The 19,206-nt window shown below is 38.7% G+C and overlaps 1 protein-coding gene across 2 annotated transcripts; it reads right to left on the bottom strand.

Moving 5' to 3' along the window:
* Positions 1–1,701: 1,701 nt before the first annotated feature.
* Positions 1,702–13,873, bottom strand: LGI1 (leucine rich glioma inactivated 1). 2 transcript variants are annotated; one of them, XM_082765201.1, is made up of 8 exons: positions 13,559–13,873; positions 13,109–13,180; positions 9,091–9,162; positions 8,916–8,987; positions 4,923–4,994; positions 3,505–3,674; positions 2,923–3,087; positions 1,702–2,838 (listed from the first exon to the last, which is right to left on the bottom strand). In XM_082765201.1, exons 1-8 carry the CDS (start codon positions 13,747–13,749, stop codon positions 2,021–2,023), a joined length of 1,632 nt encoding a protein of 543 aa, XP_082621327.1. In that variant the 5' UTR covers positions 13,750–13,873; the 3' UTR covers positions 1,702–2,020. The 2 variants fall into 2 exon arrangements, with proteins under 2 accessions (XP_082621327.1, XP_082621328.1); XM_082765202.1 differs by lacking the exon at positions 8,916–8,987.
* Between the last annotated feature and the right edge of the window lie 5,333 nt (positions 13,874–19,206).

The following is a 19,206-nucleotide window of genomic DNA, read 5'->3' as shown; positions in this document are numbered from 1 at the left end:
AAATCAGATCAAAATCAGTGCACATAATTCAATAGGATCTTGAGTAAAAGACCAAAACATAGAACAAAATGAAGTAGAAAACACTTCATGATTTACTGGTGGATTGTAGATCATTCCTTTGCCATGCAAGGTGTATTGAAGAAGAGACAATGTAAGATGAACAAACCAAGCCGGCAATCACCATTGTGCAGCCAACATTCCAAAATAATACAAAGTTATTTAGATTCATCTGGGGTTGGAAATCATGCTCATATAAAAGCTAAGAACTTGTGAAGGAAACTTGTCAAGTGAGTGATGATTTATCAGGATGGTTTTTGGAAATATAACTTGGTAATAAAATGGAGGCGCTTTCAACTGGACAACATCTTTAAAATCTTTCTAGTCACACTATAAGTATATATGCAGTAAGTATTTTTAAGACAAATACTGATGAAAGCATAGTAAGCTGTGGATAAAAAGGCATCAGAAAAAAATAACTTAGAGTAGCATTGTTCACACAGGATATATTTTTTTAAATAATATTTAATGTAAAAAAATCCCTATTCTTTATTATAGAAGCACTCTGCTCAGGGTTGGCTTCTTAAAGTGTATGTTATATGCCTTTTTTCTTAATGATTTTTTGTCTGCTGTTCTAACAGATGCTCTTAGCAGCACCATAAGCAAAAGAAAAGCGACCAAGCCTGAAACTGCTCTGCCATTTTGGGGTCTCTATGAATAAAGGGAGCCTGCAAGCTTGCAGAATCAGCTTGTGTCATTAGCTGACATGCATCATGTAAGTCTTATTTACCAATCAGTGTGAGAAATATTAGAAATGTATATAAACATACATAGTGTTTATGTGTATATCTTAAAGACAGCAGTGAAGCACAAGGCTTGATAACTTCAAGATCTATTTGCACAGTCTTCCTGAGTGTAATTTAACAGACATAGGTAACTTCCTTGGAGCTTCAGATGTTACACCAACTGAATTTGTTTTGCCACATTCAAAATTCCTGTTATTTCAGGAGTATCTGCTACCAAATTTCATTGAAGGATATTGGAAAAAACTATTTCACTTTCACTACCCTTACTCAGAATAATGGAGAAGTTCACTGAATGTTAAATAATTGCAATTAGAGTGGAAAGATTTGACAGTGATACACAGAATTCACACAAGTGATAAGTGACAGCTCAGATACAGAAATGATGCTAGCTGCAAAATAAGCTGTGCTTCTAGCTTTCAGCACGACAGCCCAAGTGTCATACCTGAGATTCATTCTGTGCTGCTTCAACATGAGGCGGAGGAAGAAAGACCTTCACGTCAGCTTTCATTCTGATGATTTCTCTGTCATTTTTTTTTCAACAGTTAGATACTTTCAACTACACACAGTACAAAGCCCCATCCTACAACTGGGTCTATATAATTGAACAATTTTTTCTGGATGGAGTCCAGTTTGAACCAGTGAATCTTCATCTAAATGCAAAGATGTGTTCAGGTAACCATTTATAGGGCTGTGATTCTCTATTGCATTTTCATCAAGAGCTTCTTGTATATGTAAAACCCACCTGATCATACTGTGCATCTTCCATGCAGTACAACTCAGCATTGGGCAACATACCTTCTTGGGTTTATTTTATATGTGTATAACACATACACAAATAAAACTATAACCTGCAAATAATATTTGGAATGTGAAAGACACAAAATGTAAACATTTTATTTGGCAGTTGTTTCAAACAGGTGAATAAATAAATGGAAAAGTACATCTTAATATTCTTTATAGCAACAGATGCAGTTGCAGACATATTTACATACTGTGGATGCAAAGAACAGTTAATTTAATTTCTTTTTGTTAAAAAATGCAACTTCCAACACCACTAGACTTGACAATTAAAGATGAAGATACTAGTAATACTTTGTTCTAGCAATCTCAACTTTTAAAGGCATTCATTTGGAAGTAAGATAAGAGCGTCATCATGCATTTAGTTCATTTTGTCCACTTATGGTAGAAAGTCTGATGTAATCTCAGAATTATGAGTGTCATGCGCTTAAGTCAACTATGACATGTTTATAAATCAATGTAGTTCCCTTAAAACTTGAAGCAAAGAGAAAATCTCGTTTATCGATGGAGACATGTATGAAAGATCTTGGTGCCTGTATGTTTAATTCTTGAAACTTCACAAATTTTGCTTTCTCAGCATCCCAATAATAGACTTGAGTGAAAGAATAATCACTTCCAAGAATGGCATATTGATAATTACTTATCTGAAGCGGTTGGAATACCATTGACCCTCGGGATGGCATCCTTTGTAAATCCAGAAATGCTGAACCACCCCATTTCATTACTTTAGAGTCCCCAATAAATCTTGTTAAACAAATGTATACATCCTCTTTCACCTTGAAATGTTTCACTGCATATGCATCTTCCATATCTTGGATATCAAAACGCTTAACAAATTCATTTGTTCCTTTGTTCCATTGATATATTACAGGTCTTTGGGAACTACTTGACAGAATTAAATGCGGTTTGCCGGATATTTCAAGATACTCCACATCAGTATCTCTGTACCAGGCATGCAGAGACTGATGGGAATAAAATCCATTCCCATTCCATTTGTAAACAGTGGTGAAACCAGCTTTTGAACTGTCTGCAACGACAAAATACCAGTCTTCAGCAATCCTGAAAGTTTCAATGTCATTGGGTTTTCGTATTTTAAGGATTTCAATATCTTGAATTTTTATAAACTTATTAGCAAAAATATCTCTTTTATATATGTGGGAGCCTCCAAACAGCTGCGCGACAATGACATATAGCTGACTTTCAATAACTATGGGTTTACACACAACAGTTGAAGTACCTATAAAAAGAAAAGTAAAAGACAAGGTTAGCACCACTTATTGGATCACCTGTTATAATGTTGTTTGGCGAGCAGTGTTTATACCTGTTATGTTGTCATAATTCCTGAACATCACTTCTACATGGTCCCATTCGAGAAAGATGCATTTTCCGGTGAAGGGCTGAGCAATAACCACATGTTCATCATTCATGTATGAGAAAGTATCTACTGACAGAGATTGGTATGGCAGGGACTGATAAACTTCAAATTCTGCAAAAGTGCACACAACATATGATAATTACAGAGATACTTCCCATACCATACTGAAAGAACATCTTCTTAACATACTTTATTACAAATTACAGTATTTAATCACTAGTCCAATTTTCCTGTTGAAAAAAGGAACACTGCAATCTGTTTTCCAATATTTCTCAACTAAAAGAGGTGCTATTTTGTGTCCCAGTTCTTCAAATCATTGTATAGCATCCTGAAGTCCAAGTAGAAGCTGCAAGATAAGACCCCACTCCCAAGTGCTTCCTGTGTCAGACTTGTACCTGCACAGAATTCATATTGGTTTTACTGAAAGTTCCAGCTGGCATGCAGACTTCTTGCATAATGGACCCTAGAATAAAAAATACATAGCTTTGACTTTATTTTAACATGTTTAAATAATTTGAAACACATTACCTGTAATAATACAATCAAATTCTTTCGGTGAGAGGCTATTGATTTTGCGCTTCTTATATTCTGGTGGGCTTTCACAGTAAATGTCTTCCACAGTTGCATTGGTGCTGCCCAGCCACTCCACTAACCACTTCAGTTTGCAGTCACAATTAAATGCATTGCCTCTAAGATCTCTACAACAAATAAATCATGCATTGAAGATAAGTAGTCAGTTGCTGTTTTCCTCCTCGCACAACAACAACAAACTGGTCTTTTGTTAAACATGTGCAATCTTGCTTATTCTCAGTTGATGCCTTCCTGGATTAATTTGTCCTGTCCCATAGTTAAATATACATACTAGAACATACACAGATTTAATTTTATTGATAATCAGTAGGAAGTTTTTGTTGATTTCCTGAAGTTTGAATGTACACAAAGGCCTACCAAACTGATTGCCCCATGTCTGGGGAGGTTCTTTGTTTTGGTTGTTTTGGATTACCCTTTCTCAATACAAACATTCTAGATAAAACAGAAATTAAATTATCCTGATTTCAGCCAGTCAGTATTTGCTATGTCCTTTAGATGTACTCATTTAGAGGTTTAGGAGACGTAAGCAAAGGAGTTCTCTTCAAGTCTTTTACAGCTGTCTTTGGTCAGATTTCTGAAAGTATGTACAGGAATGGGCAAGCCCCAGGACCAGACTGTGTAACCAGCTGGCCATGACCAGTTGTGCCAAGTAATGCTACAGGATACACTGAACACCTCCACAACCTGCTACTGCCACTCTATGCTATCAATTCAGCCTACCTTTTTCATACCGGGAGCAGGGAGAGGGTGTTCTGCACTCATCCCAAATCCAGTGAAACAGAATTTGGTATGTTGCAAAGAGAACATGTTTCAGTGAAGCAACTATAGGCTTTATCTGTTTATCTATATTTTGTAATTTTATTGGTAACTAAGTTGTATATTTAAATAAATTTATGTTTTGTTTTGGTTGTGGTTAGATTTGGTATGGGATATGGTACTTACTGAGACATTTATGCTTTTGTGATAACAAATTGCCTTCCCAGAACTTATTTAAATATAGAAATATTACATCCAATAAGTATCTTCCACCCTCCTCTCATATCATGCTCTCTCATGCATCCCTTAGGACATTTCCTTCTTATTCACTAAGTCTTATTGAACATGCAGATATCTTATATAATTACTAACAATATCACTTATCTTTGTAATTATTGAATATCCCAAACTAAAACAACTGATCAACAACAGAAGCCAAAAAACAAGCCTACCCATACTGGGTAGTTACTACCCAGTAATAAGATCCCATTACTAGGATTACCAGTACATATTGGTTTGAATGGTTACTCAGAACATCCTATAAAAACAGCTCTTTATATTTTTAGTATAATTAATAGATTAATTAAATGCTTTCTTACACATTTGTTAAAGAATCCAAGCCTTTGAATATGTCTTTTGGAAGCGATTGGAGATTATTATTTGCGAGACTCCTGTAAAAGAAGATACTTCAGTATCAGTGCTAACTCATGAAATTACACATTTTTGCAAGGTGTAATACTGTGTTGTTCTTGTTTTTGTTTTGTTTTGTTTTCTTAAGATAAAGAACTCTAGCATTCTCCAGCACTTAATTCTCCAAGACTGCTCTGAAGAACAGCTCATTTACTTTGTGACTCTTTCTTCCACTAAAACACCCTGCCTCCTTCTGCTTTCTGACTCTTCAGCAGCCTTCCAGCATTCACAATACCTCACTTAGCAGGGTAAAAAGTGCAATCACCTCCGGTGTTTTGCCAACACCATTATTTTAAAACAATTAGTTATGATTGGATCTACTAATGTTTTCCTTAGGAGATACCAATACATAGTGTTCATATTACTGCAATCTCCCACTTTCTTGTCTCCCTTCTGGAAACAAAATCTTAATACCAGGTGTCATTGTATTGGACTTAGGCTTAGCTCATAGTTTTTGGAAATATGCAATAATAGACAAGAAATTGCTGACTGGTATGAATTTATTTCCTGGAATATCTTTGTGTGAGTGTGTGTGTGAGAGACCAGAAAAAAAAAAAAAAAAAAAAAAAAAAAAAAAAAAAAAAAGTTGTGTTAATTCCCAATTTTTAATGTTGAGAAAACACACCCTAAATGCACTGAGTAGCTAGTAAGGTCAGGAGGAAATGGGAGCAGCCTTTAAACAAGGAATGTATTACACTTCTGTTGCAAACATCTCTGTAAGTCCACCAAAGGTCTGGGTTCTCCTAGATGTCCCTGAGGACATGCCAGGAAAATAATAATGTTATAGGGTATAGCTTATGTCTCTTTTGGTTAACAAAATTATTTATCTCTTACGAGAAGAAAAGAAAATGGAAAGAAAGCATTCTAATTTAACATCCCAGTTAGAATCTGTAGCTAGTAAGTCATAGAACCTCTTCTGTTTTTACTTTTAAACACAAAAATTATTGACTACAATTTCTCTCACCAAGCAAAGCCACTAAGGCATATACTTAAACTGAAGAACAGGCCCAGACCTACTAGGTTTACTGCCTCATTTAAAAGAGTGTTCTCTGCCTTATCAGGTATAGTAAATAGGGGATGCCATTAGTCCCTTCTGGCTTTGCAGCTTTCAAAGTATATCTGGTTGCAACACTGTGTGGTGTATGGATCATGTGCTTCGCTTATGCTCAATTTTACACTCCAGCAATTATTTCAAAGTCAGGTGACTCTTATGGACAAAACTAAGCAGACTTAGAAGAAAAGGCAGGTTTAATGTCCTATATATTCTTTATGACCTCGATTATATCAAGCTAAAAGGACAATGCCCTTGGAAATACCAGTGGCTCACCACTGCCATGGGAATATGACTAAAAGAAAAATTTATGCAAGGTTTATGCATTCACCAATTTTTGGATGAAAACTTTGCATTTTATATTCTACTGTTAAAAAGCATACTTGTATGTTAGAAGACACTGACTTGCCTAGATGGTACTGTACATGGCATTTGCTTTATGGTAAGACAGTAAGGGTTGAGTCAAACATGCAGTTATGCTTACAGACAGATACTTGCAGTTCTGCAAGAAATGCAATTGAAATGATACACTGTGCATAGAAATTATTTCCCAGTCCTAACTGTAAGGTTTTGACATTAAATTAGTAAATTAGTTGAAAAATGCAATCATGTTAATTTTTCTTTTCCTCAGTCTACCCTAGGCAGAAAATGAATTGTGTTGCATAACAAATACTAGATCGCTCTATTTTACAATAAGGACACACTGTAATTATCAAAGTTAATTGCATAATAAAAATACAAATGTTTGGATAGCTTTCTGTATTGCAAAAGCTTTATTGCGAAAAGGAAGTGAACAGAATAAATAGAGCAAAGTTGATATTCTCTTCTAACTCAATTGAACTCATTTCTATGGTTGTTTACTATGATTCTTTTTACTATATTTTATGTATCACAAGTACCCTTCTGTTTCTTAAATGAGAAATGCCTCAGGATGCCAAATGATTATTCTTAATATGTAAGTACAATTTCCCCCGAAGGGTAGGGAGTAGTTCCGCAAACAGATTAAACTATTCACATTCTGTTTTTAATGGACCTGCCTTTGCAATTATTCTCTGAAAAATTCTCATTGTCTTGATGAATAGCTCTCCATGTGCAATAGCAGCATGCTGCACAAATCTATGTCCCAAAAATGTGCATACGACCACATGCAAACCACAATGGCTCCTCAAATGTGGCTCTATCTTTTGCATATGTTTTCTTTTATGAAACTGTTGAAGCATCCCCGGAAACCAACATAACAGTCAAGACAAGATGTTACTCTTGGACTGCATGCTCTGTGGTGAAGAAACTGCCTTCCTCAAACTGCCTTCCTCTGTGTTAGAAAAGCAATTTGCTCACTGGCAGTAACAGCTACTAAATAAATAAATGAATATAATAAATAATGTACTGGAACCATTTGTGAATATAAAGCTATTCATGTGCATAAATATTTTGAAGATAGAGTCCCAGTTACCAGCCTTATCCTAATATTTGCCTTTTTTAACACAATTATACCTGTACCAATAACATGGATTTTAATAGGATGTGCACAGACTGTTTATATATCTTTTTCCTTGTCTTCCTTCTTTTCCCTTCCTCAGACCTAAAGCCATCCTATAAGTAACTTTACACAATAGTAGTCACAGTAGGCTCAGCTTGAGCCAGCTGTGAGTCTCGTCTACTCTGATCAAAAAGGAAAGGTTTTATGGTACATTTACTATGTGGTGAAGGCTTTGATGAATTGCAATTAAACTATTATATTTATGCATTAACTATTTAAATTTGAGCCTTTGATTTCTCCTGTGTCTAAATATATAAAAGAAAAAGTTAAATGATCCTCTTTCAAAACCCGCCTTGAGGTTATTATGTTAGGGCCAAGAGGTCAGAATCTACTCCCCTGCCTGTGACAGACACCCTAAGATATATGCTGCAGAATGCAAATGCTCAGAGCCGGCTATAAATCCATGTCAGGCACACCCTAGATATTTTACCCTCCTTCTCTTACAGTATTTTTGTATTTTTAGTTTTCTTGCAGTATGCATTGTATTTGCTGAAATAAAACTATTGCTAAATCATAAACTCATTGCCAGATAACAGACAAAAGCCTGTTTGAAGGCTGTCTTTCTGAATGAGATCATGAGGCTGCTACCCTCATGTTTGCAGTTAAGTGTTACAGGTATTTGTTGTCAGCATGCGCTTCACCTGTTGAGCACAGTGTGAGCAATACCTCTGTGGGTGTGAGAACGGCAGCACCGCCGAAAGGTAGGCCCTGGTGTCAGTTCTCAGGACGTGACAGCCCATCATAGGCTGCTCTGGCTTCAGGAGGTGCAGTACAGGGTTTGAAGCAGTTTCTGCTGAAGTCTGAGGGCTGAACAGCTCAGGGGAAGAACTGGATGGCCGTGATATTGCCAAGGATCCAGGCCAGACTGTGGTGCATGAGAAGAGACATGCCCATTCCCCTGTGCATCTCACCCCCATGGCACCTCAGTGCTGATCACTGCTCTCCTCTCAAAGTCCCAAACTGGGCCTCGCTCTCCTATCTCATCTCTCCAGTGCCCAGGTGTCTGACCCACCCTACCCTCCCTGCACCTCCTTGCACAGCTGGAAATCCCCAGAGCCCTGAGCAGGGCAAGCCAGGGAGCTACTGCCATATAAGCATGGCCTCGAGGCTGTTTGGGTCCCAGCTTAATAAACAACCACAATTTGGAAGTCTTTGGTGAAACCTAACGATTAGCATTCTAATTAAATGAATATTAATATTGCTTAAACAAATAAATATATATATATATCAAAATGCTAAATTAAACAACACAGTGCTTCAGTTACTATGTTAAATATACTAAGTATGAATATATTCAACCACTTTACTTACAGGTGAATTAAAGATTTCAGTCCTCTGAAAGTATTTCTTGAAATTGACTTAATGCTGTTGTTCTCTATGAACCTGTAATGGGTCGTAAAGTCATTCTGGTCAAAGCAGTGCCTGGAACTTGGAAGCCCACCCACTCTCATCAATAATGCCAGTAAATATTATTTTGTTCACTCACAAATATTCTAGATGAGGAAGGCCCATAAAAGCATCATCACTAATAACATCAAAAGTGTTGGAGGTAAACAACCTGTGTGAAGAAATGCAAAACAAAAGACTGTTAGGTTACTAGCACCTTTAGAAAATGGTTCAGCAATCCATACCATGCCAAGCTTCAACTGACAGTTTTTGTGGTTTTGTCTGTGCAAAGCACTACAGGATCATCAGACTAAAACATGCTGCTGACACATTGCGCCATTGTCTGGTGCAGTGGAAGGCCCGAACATCTCACTGCTTTGCATACTGGCGCCATCTGATAAAATTCCATTGACTTCTGTAGGATGTAAGAGTGGGTTTATCACGCCAATAGAACAATGGCATTGTACAAGAGCCACTGAGGACATACTCGGATGACAATGAATTGCTCAAGTACTAGAGAAATCTAAATAGTGTTGAAGAACACTTACTTTTGATGACAACATGGGGAAAGCTTGTTAAGCCAGACATCAGGTTGAATTTACACACGTGACAGGTAGGAAAAACCCTTAACTTAGGAGTTAAACTTGTGAGCATGTTTGACTTGAGGGTACTGAGAGTTTTCTGAATTTCTTAAGGTTACTTTAATTCAGTCAATGTTCAAAACAGAAATACTTTTTAAGACTGCATTACACCTGCTGTAGATAGCTTTTAGTAGGTGCACATATTTTTCATCCATCTAGCAGTAAAAATACTGGCAACACATTTAATTTTATGTAATTCTGTAGCCATTAGAAGTGGACTAGGATTGATTTTTCCAGCTTTATTTATGATATTCAGCCATGTTTGCATTCATCCATTTTAACTCATCTGAGGACTGCCACACCTTAATATGGTGAGGCACTGTCAAGTAGGATGAACTTTACTTTTCCACAGTGGAACACCAGATGCACACCTATATTTTATTCACTTGGACATGATGGATAAATAGACCTATACTATGACATCCTTAGGAATTCAGGAATTTAAGATTTCCATGTATGAATTAATACACTTAATGAGTTAATCTCTTCCTTTGAAATTTAGATTAAGAATAAATTCCAGTTGGTTTATTTTTTCTCATTTGGCTATTGCAGACTGTGTTTTTTGCACTTTGAATTTGTCTCTATATAATTACAAAAAATATCAGGAAATTCTTCCCTTTTTTAAGATACAATAATATTTTTCCTAGAGAAAATAAGTATTGTTATAAAATCTCTGAGCCAGTTGACCAATTTGGTAAACCCACTGTCTGCAAATCATCTTTCTTTTCTGATGTGATTTCTCTGGATAATTTTTATTTTTCTGCACTCTACCCTCCTTGTATTTTACAAGAATAGGGTAGTATCTCTTTAAGTAGCATGGCTGTTTTAGAGATTGCCAGGTTTATAGCACAGGTCTTGCACTTGGTGAGCTCATTTACCTCCCATCTCGTACCTTCCCCCAGTGGCTGTATCACGTATTTGATGCACAAAGCATCTTTTCTCCCATTCTGACCTGAACAACCTGATCTGCTCAATCTGTGGTCCACTAACTAGCTATTTGTGGGGTGAGGACAGAGGCAGAAAATGCTGCGCTGTAGCTAGGGACCATATTGCCGAGCAGGAACTGCACTACTGACTGGTATGAATTCTACTGCCACAATTACCTCCCTTCTCACTGCATGCTTCCATGTTATAAGGGCACCCTCAGCACGTTGCCTGATAGACGCAGCTACAAGTGCTGGAGATCAGAGCAGGGCGATGTTCTCATTTAGGGAACACTCCTGCTGGCACTTCACTCTGTCTCTGTAGGTCCTGAACATTTTCAGTGTCACATGAAGAGCACAGAACATACCATCTGCACCATTCACGAAGAAAAGCTCTGCTGTCCTGGGACTTGGGTGTAGTGTTCAGCAGAACAAGACCATGATTTTTCCAGGGACCATTGCCACTACTACAGTAAAAACAGTAGTAAATAATAATAGAGGCAGACATATTCCTCACTCAGAAATGTGTGGTTGGCATACTGGAGATACCGAGTAACATTTGGACTTTAAAAATGTAATGCTGGAGAGTGTTATGTAAAAGTATGTATAGGCTGCTAAATCTTGCTTGTGGCTAAATTAAACCTACCAATATAGCTATAATCACGCAAAGTTAGAACTTACTTTAATTAACCAGAGATTTCCATATTCTTATTTGCCTTACTCTATCTCCCGCCAAATGTGGAAAATTTTATTTCCCACTTAGAAACTGGAGTTGGCCCCATGGCTAGAGTCCTGCTTTTACAAGCTGTATTTAAGGACTCATTTGCCTTAGATCAGCAACCTGACTTTCCAAAGATGGCAAGCAGCTCAGCTACCATGTTAGAAATATGTCTGGAAAAGTATTCAGCAGTATTTTTAGAAATGCTAGGTAGCAGAGGTAAGTAATCTCTGGATTGTTTGTATTGTTCTAACAGACCACTTGTCAAAGCCCACAGTGGAACAAAAACTGTTTTTTCTGGGGGTGCAGCTTTCGTTGCAGCATTATTAACAGCAGCTGAGGACATGCGTTTCAGTGAAGCATAAGGCAGACCATGCAGATCATTGCCATGACCAAAATGCCAAAACTCATTGTCAGAGACTAGGAGCCCTCTGTGCCAGGCACTATAATGACTCAAAATAACCAGAATGTGTCTGTCCTGCTCCACCCTACCCAACCCTGCTTCCCCTGGCAGTGGGATTGCTAAGTGTAGGTGGCACATCGTAGCCAGGAGAGATGATTATCATGTCCTACTCGCTCATCAGATACAAGCTGCACCACTGCTATTTCTTTTTTCTCTTCCTTTTGAAAGCCCTATGGCAGGAAATGTGTGAAATTTGTCCCATTTGTGATCTGTGACCACCAGGGAAAATATTCTCAGGAATAAAGCACAATGGAAAAGCATTTAGGTTTCCATAGTAACTGCATTTACCTATTTACCCTGTATCCAAAATTGTACAGTATGTCTGCACCTCCTTGTCAGCTCCACTTGAGGTAGCAGAGTACAGCTAGGGTCAGGGCTTCAGCTATCAGCGCACCGGCAGTTTAATGTGACAGCCTTAGGGCTCTGATATATCAACACTGCACTTCTGACCACATCCAGAGTGCATGGCAAGTCAGTCCAGGACAGACGTCTAATTTTGATGTTGATCACATCAGGGAGTCCTTCTGGCCAGATTTCTGAGACCAGTCTGGATGTTTTTCAGGCTGGTGGCACATCCACTATAAACAGTTCAGGTTACACCCCCTCTACCTTTGTATAGCTAGCAATTATATAATCATATGCCCACATTTCTAGGAAAGTCTGTGAACCTGTAAAAATCCTATATAGAAATGCATCCAATTTTGAATATCCAGAAATACTTTCTTGCTATGTATACCTCATCACAGCATTTGATTTTGAAATAATAGCTTTTTAATATATTTTTTTTTTTTTAAAGAAAATCTTCATTACTGTTATGCACTTTCAAAGAACATGAAATAAAAATAGGGTCAAATCCAGAAACTAGCAAGGCAAAACTCCCACTGAAGTGACTAAACTTCCACAGAAGTCAATGGCAATTTTACATGGCAAAGGACTTCAGGACCTGTCCCACCAAAATGAAGGGCCTGATCTGAGAGGTTCTGAGCTTGCAGGCAAGTTGCAAATGAGCACCTTTATATTGGGATCAAGCCCTGGGGCTGCAGAAAAGAAACAAGAATAATTGTTGCAATGCTCAAATCCCTACTGTGATATTAATTAAAGTATTATAAAGATAGCACACATTCTGAAAGCTTCAGAATGCAATAATTCAAAGTAGCACTGACAACAGATATCCTTGCAAAATACTAAGTACATGCACTTCAAAAAAATTAAACATGCACTATCTTTCAAATGAGTAAAAAGTCTTGTATTTTGCCATCTGATGAACCTTCTTTTGTTATTTCTCAAAAAAATAATACTGAGACCCTCTTTACACTATTTATGGATACATATACATTTCATAACAGAAATTATATGATAGAAATATTTCTCACAGAAGCTGCAGAGATGGTGTGAGCAAAAAACTCCCTTCTGGGATTTTAGTAAAAGCAGATCTCACAAAGGATCTGGAAAGAAGAAAAACACAACCTTATATTAATGAAGTCTCATATATGCATGGTTATAATACTGATCTGGTCATCACAGAGAAATGTTTTTATGCAAGTACTGAAAATAAAAAATAAAAAAATGGATGTTACAGGTTTCCTACAGTATAGAAGCAGGTATAAAATGGTATGTGTGCACAGACACAGACAGACAGACAGATGGAAGAGATGTAAAAATCAGGATTCAAGAATGCAGCACAATTTTAACACATTAGCTGATGATTCTGAATGCTGGAGGTACTCCCTGCAGCAAGCATCCTTCGGTATGCACTGAAAACACCACACATCCTAGTTCATTTTAAATCATAAATTAAATAACCAAATGCTTACAGCCCTTACAGTGAGATAACATCAGGCGGAACGCTGCGAGGAATAGATCTGGCATTTTCACATAAAGCATTATCTTTGGTACAAGTACACCAGGCAGGACATTTTGGCTTCACTGGTTTCTTCCCTTCAGTCAGCAAAAGCACAGATAAAAGGCATAAGAAATAAGCAATTCTTCTAAAGGGTCTGCTGGCATTTCCCATTCTTTTGATCCGCTCTCGTTCCAGCCAGTTGAAAGAATATCCCAAAACATGAACAGGGGTTCTTTATTCAGCCATTGGATGTCTTTCTATAAGTCCAGGTCAATATTTGTCTCTGCTTTCCCAACCCTTTTCTTTCTCTTTCACTCTGTTTCTGTAGACAGAAACCTGCAGCTGATCTGTGTATTTCCACTCACTCAGGCAACGTACTGCTGAGAGAAGAGACCTGCGAGGTGCTGTAAGATGGGGAAAATCCAACCGGCTGAAGGAAGAAAAAAAAAAAAAAAGAAAGACTTGCATCACCACAAAAACACTGAGCACAACACAGCATTAGATTGCAAAGTGATGTAACTGAGAAATACACTGCTTTCTGTTTTCACAGGGAGGCCCTTTCCCTGTTGCCAAAAATAGTACAGCATTATGTTTTGCTGGTGGGTGGGTGAGTGGGTGTGGGGTGGAGTATGTGTGTGCGGGGGGGGGGATCTGTCATCTTTTACTGGATCCCTACAACCTCAGGAACCTTTGAGAATTATGCTTCACATATTGCAAGCAGCAGAACTGAGGGCAGTATCCTCTGGAAAAATGAAATCAAGGGAAACCATCAAAAGCATTGCTGCAAAAGCTGTTAGATTAATTTTTATCCTTAGCTTTATTGCACATAGTTGTACCACTGAAAAACAAGCTGCCACACATGGAAAATATTACAATGTATGAGAGAATGCCTACAACTGTCATTCCTAAACAAAATATTTTCTCATGCAACATAGACCCCAACTGCATTTCTAAGAAAATGGAAAAAAAAAAAAAAAAAAAAAAAAAAAAAAAGAGGGGAAAAAAAACGTTCTTATTTGTTACATATTTTCTGAGCTGGTTAAATGAAGCAGACCAGGCACTGTTCAAAATGGACAACATTAATTAAAAGTTCAGGTTCAAAATTTATTTGCTGGAGACTGGTTTGATCATTGTAGATGAAAAAATAAATGTTTTTTAAACACTGGCTATGTTAAAGCCAAAGTTAAGAATGGACTTTCTTTGAAAAGTGAAAGGATAGGGACAAATCTTGATGGAAACAATGAGTACTTACAATACTGCCTGGAGGCTGCAATTTAAATTAGTGCTAGGTGCAGCACAAATACTCTGCAAGAAACAGCCCTCATCCTGAAGACTTTACAGTAAACTATATTAAATATTTTATGGGGAGCTTAAGAAAAGCAGCACCTAAGTGTTATAATATAAAGAATGGTAAGACAAAACTAATGAATGCCAAATAGCTGGAAATCCAGATGGGATGTTTTTATTTTATCTGATATTGGATTGCTATTAGAAGAGTTTTGCAAACATAGGTTTGACACGTTCCCTGTCAGACTGTCAGCACTGTTTGAATTACACAGATCACAAAGTCTACGAGGGTCAGCCAGATGGTACAGAAAGTTTGATACATTTGTGCTCTCTGTTGACTTCTTCAAGTTGGCTTTGTCTCCTCACCAGCAGATACCTTTGAGACAGTTCTCTCATTGCTGCTGGTTACTTCTCTGATTCCATGTTGCCATCCAGTTCTGTCCCTTTGATCCTGCTCTGCAGGCCATGAAATCACAAGACCAACAATGGGCCATGTCTGTCTTCCTCAGAAATGATAACAGGAAGTCCCTAGCACATACCCAGACATAGATGCCCAGCAGGAATTTCAGGTCCTATGGGTGTGGGGTGACAAACAGAGACAATAGCCTGCAAAGCAGCAAGAAACAAGGATGGCAGAACCCCAATGTTACTGACTCCTTGCCTGGCTGTGGCTGAAATCTGTCTCCCCACAGTTGAGAGGAGGCTCTAGACTCACAAAATTCACAGCAGACAGATGGACTGCATCCTCAGAGGGGCCTGGGATCCTCAAAAATGTGCAGAAAGCTTTCAGAGGGCCACTTCCAAAGGCTCCTGCTAGGAGATGGCTCCGGCACTTGTGCATTAGCTCTCTCCCCTCCATGTGCCCACGCCTGCAGAAGGAAGGGCAGCTTGCACAGTTCACATTTTCTCTCTCTCTTTTTTTTTTTTTTTTAATTTTTATTTTATTTTATTTTTTGTTTTTTGTTTTTAAATAAGCTCTTTATTAATTCAAGTGTGGACCAAGGTTTTTGCTTATAAGAAAATCTTCTATATCAGCAAGTCTCTTCTGAAGCAGGATCAATTTCAACTAGTGACACAAAGCTTCTTTAATACTGAGCCCTTCCACCTTTCATTAGAAAATGGTACAGAATTATAGCAACTAAAGCACTGAAATCATTATAAAGCAAATGTTGTTACTTTCCCATGGGTACAAAGGTTACTTCTTACTCTGGAAATGTTATAAGTGTACTACTGAAAAGGACTCTGGATTTGTGGTACTTGTCTGAGCAGGGCACCCCATCTTTGCCACTCTGAGATGGCCTGTGGCACAAAAGCACAAGCTTCAGTGAGGTGAGAACCACAAATTCTCTAACTTTTTGCTGAAAGAGAAGAAGGCTGTTGTTTGTTTGTTTGTTTCTGGCAAAGCTACCCATTGCCATGGCAATGGTTTGCCATTGATGTTGAAACCCATGTTGCATTTTCTTAAGCTCATTCACTGAAATCCACCATCAATTACTTAGGCATTTCTTTTCAGTTTATACTCCAGCCACATCGTGACCCTCATGAAAACTTCAGAGCGTAGCAGTTTTTCCGTAACAAAAGCACATTCTGCAGCAGAGCCGTAACCTGACTCCAATTTCACCCGTGCAGAGAACCGCCTGGAAGTTAGCTTTCTATTCCAAACTAAACGACAAAACAACTGCTTCCCCACCTCCTCTCCTCCCCCTTCCCCCCCCCCCCCAAAAAAAAAAAGGCAAATATTATGAATATTTATAATGGCTCTATCAAAAGAGAGGCATAAATCACATTTTTCTGGGTCCTTTTGTGCCAAGCCGTGTATCTCGTTTCTTGCCATGTAGTAGTTGAAAAACAAATTGGCTCATGGCTGTTCAGGGCCATAACCTGCTCTCCAGCCACCACCACACTTGGCTTGCCCTTTACATTTGCCATCATTGCTTATTTGCTGGCCACAAACCGGCACTGGGCTGCTGTGCCAGCTCCTTCTCGCTTGTGTTTCATGCACTGGGTCAACGCCATGCAAGTCAAAATGTATTTATTTTGGTTTCATCCTGGGTTCAGCAGGAGGGATGAGGGAGGCCTGGCTTGTGTTGCTAGGTGTGCTTCTCACGATTTGGCAATGCTTTAACAGAAAAATCTTCACCTTGCCACACAACGGAGGTGCTTGCTGGCAGACATGTTCCCATATGGACAGCGATAAGCCTGTACCGTGCTGCTGGCTGCTGTTACTCGTTCTGACTCCTCTTTGGTATCGTATTAAGATTGCCAAGCCTAAACCGGGCCCTGCTCGTTTTGTGCTCGGCTCTTGCCGCTGCCGGCTGCTTCCCGTAGCCAGCGGTAACACGCGGAGACCGAGACCCGGCCCCGGCCCCGGCCCCGGCCCCGGCCCCGGCCCCGGCCCCGGCCGGCGGGCGATGCCCTCGCCTCCCCAGCGCGGCGGAGGCGCCCACCGCTCCCTCGCCTGCTTTCCCCCTTTCTTTCGTCTCCTTTATTTTAGCTCAAGCAGGTCTAAGAAGAAGCCCTCAAAAACAAAAAGCCGAGGAACGAGGCCAGTCTGCTCCTTGGAGACGAGGACCTGCTTTTCTTCCTCCTCGTGTGTGGGATCCTTTTAATTTTTGGCCTCTTTTTTTTTTTTTTTTTTTTTTTTTTAACAGCTGAAAATCATTCATCTTTGCATTACACTGAGATTTTAGTATTTCCTATACTTTGTTAAGAAGCTATGATATTTGTCATCTTTAATTTTGACCAAAGCTAAGTAATTCCTAGGAAATAATTACTTCCCATGTATTCACTCTATATGGTAAGAATGAAATAGCTTATTTCTTTCTATTATATCCAAATTCTTTGGTACTTTGATAATACCAATAGTTGTTAACAACCAACCATCTAAGATCAAGTGTAGTGCAGGTAAATGACATTCAAAATTCAAGATACTTTTGCTAGTTGTCATTTAAGGTGTTCACCACCTGGTATTGCTCGCACTCTGATCAGATTTAGCACAACTTTTGCAGCTTAGTTTCTAGTCCAAATATAAGCATTTATTGTTATTATTTATTTAAGATCAGTTTTTAGCAACTATTCTTGAATATCTGGTTACAATATGAATACTTTTATGTGTAAACCTGTTTGCTAAAATATTTGAGGAAAGCAAACAAAAGGTCATAACATTGAGCCAAAAATTATTTTTAAAATATTGAATAAATTTTTGAGGGATTAACTCTACTCCACTGGCTGTATTTGCATATTCACATTGGCCCAATATGTTTTCATTACCAACATATGGCAAAATTTTAATAAGCTTCCTGTGGTTTCATGCTGACTACATTTGCCTTTACAGATACATATACTGTTACAGTTATCCTTTATTTTATCCTACTTTTAGAACATTTTAAGAAAATTTTGTTGACTTTTCCATGTTCAGGATGAGCTGCCTGCACATACAAGGCCTAATCCAAAATCCGCTGACAGCAATGGCAAGACAGTAAACTTCACTGTGCTGCTCAGTGTTAAGTCCATGATGTTTCACCACAGAGACATACAAGAGTCGGAATCACACTCCAATGTTCAGGAGTCCCCTATGAAGAGAACATTGTTCTTGCTACATTACCACTGTGTTTGGAGCAGAAGGATTCGGGGATCAAAGATTCCCGCAAACACCTCATGATCTGAGTTTTTGCTCTCCCAGTGCCATCCCTGTCAATAAACAAAATGAAGTCTTTTGGATTCCAAATAGTTCTGAAAAGAGCATGCTTCGGGTGGGTCTGTCCCCAAGAGCCATTGCCAGGAAGAGAACTTCTACAGGTTAGGTGCAACAAAACTCAAGATGCCTTTACAACAGCTCATAGCACAGAATAGCTTGTGAATTACCACAGAGTTGTCCAAAACTTTTTATTTGGAAAGTTGTTCTAACTTACTTTTTCCTTCCTGTCTAAAAGTGGGACAGTCAGTCCAATCCCTGTATCAAAAGGCTGAGAAAACAGCTACTGTAATTGCTGCCAGCTTTAGGGGAAAGAAGAACACAGAGGACGGCCTCCTTTCCCTTGCATAAAGGGGTCCCGTGACAGTTCACCATGGAGTTACAAATAACCACCTCTGAAGAGAGCTGGGCCTTAGTTCTCCTGGCCAGAAGCAGGACGCCTGCTCTGCTGCCTGTATCCTGGTCAGCATACAGGTGGCTCTAGGACTGCTCACTGGCTTAGGTGGGCCAGAATTTGACCAATGACAAACAGTACCTCACAAGCTAAGTGCTGTTATCTGAACTATCGTTCTTTAAGGAAAAAACAGACGTGCAATGTATGCAAGCTCATCCAACATCCTGGGTAACCAGGAGGGATAAAGGCTAAG

The sequence above is a fragment of the Aythya marila genome, assembly GCF_965140915.1.
Source record: "Aythya marila genome assembly, chromosome: 7".
NCBI classification, from domain to species: domain Eukaryota; kingdom Metazoa; phylum Chordata; class Aves; order Anseriformes; family Anatidae; genus Aythya; species Aythya marila.
The sequence above is the reverse complement of the archived record's forward strand: the minus strand, read 5'-3'. Positions and strand labels throughout refer to the sequence as shown.

Excerpts from the sequence above, each read along its gene's own strand:
- LGI1 (XM_082765201.1), bottom strand. The coding sequence starts at position 13,749 with ATGGGAAATGCCAGCAGACCCTTTAGAAGAATTGCTTATTTCTTATGC. Across the intron at positions 13,181-13,558 it reads CCGCCTGATGTTATCTCACT|ATCCTTTGTGAGATCTGCTT; the intron begins GTAAGGGCTGTA and ends TCTTCTTTCCAG. Across the intron at positions 9,163-13,108 it reads ACACCATCTCTGCAGCTTCT|GTTGTTTACCTCCAACACTT; the intron begins GTGAGAAATATT and ends TTCTTCACACAG.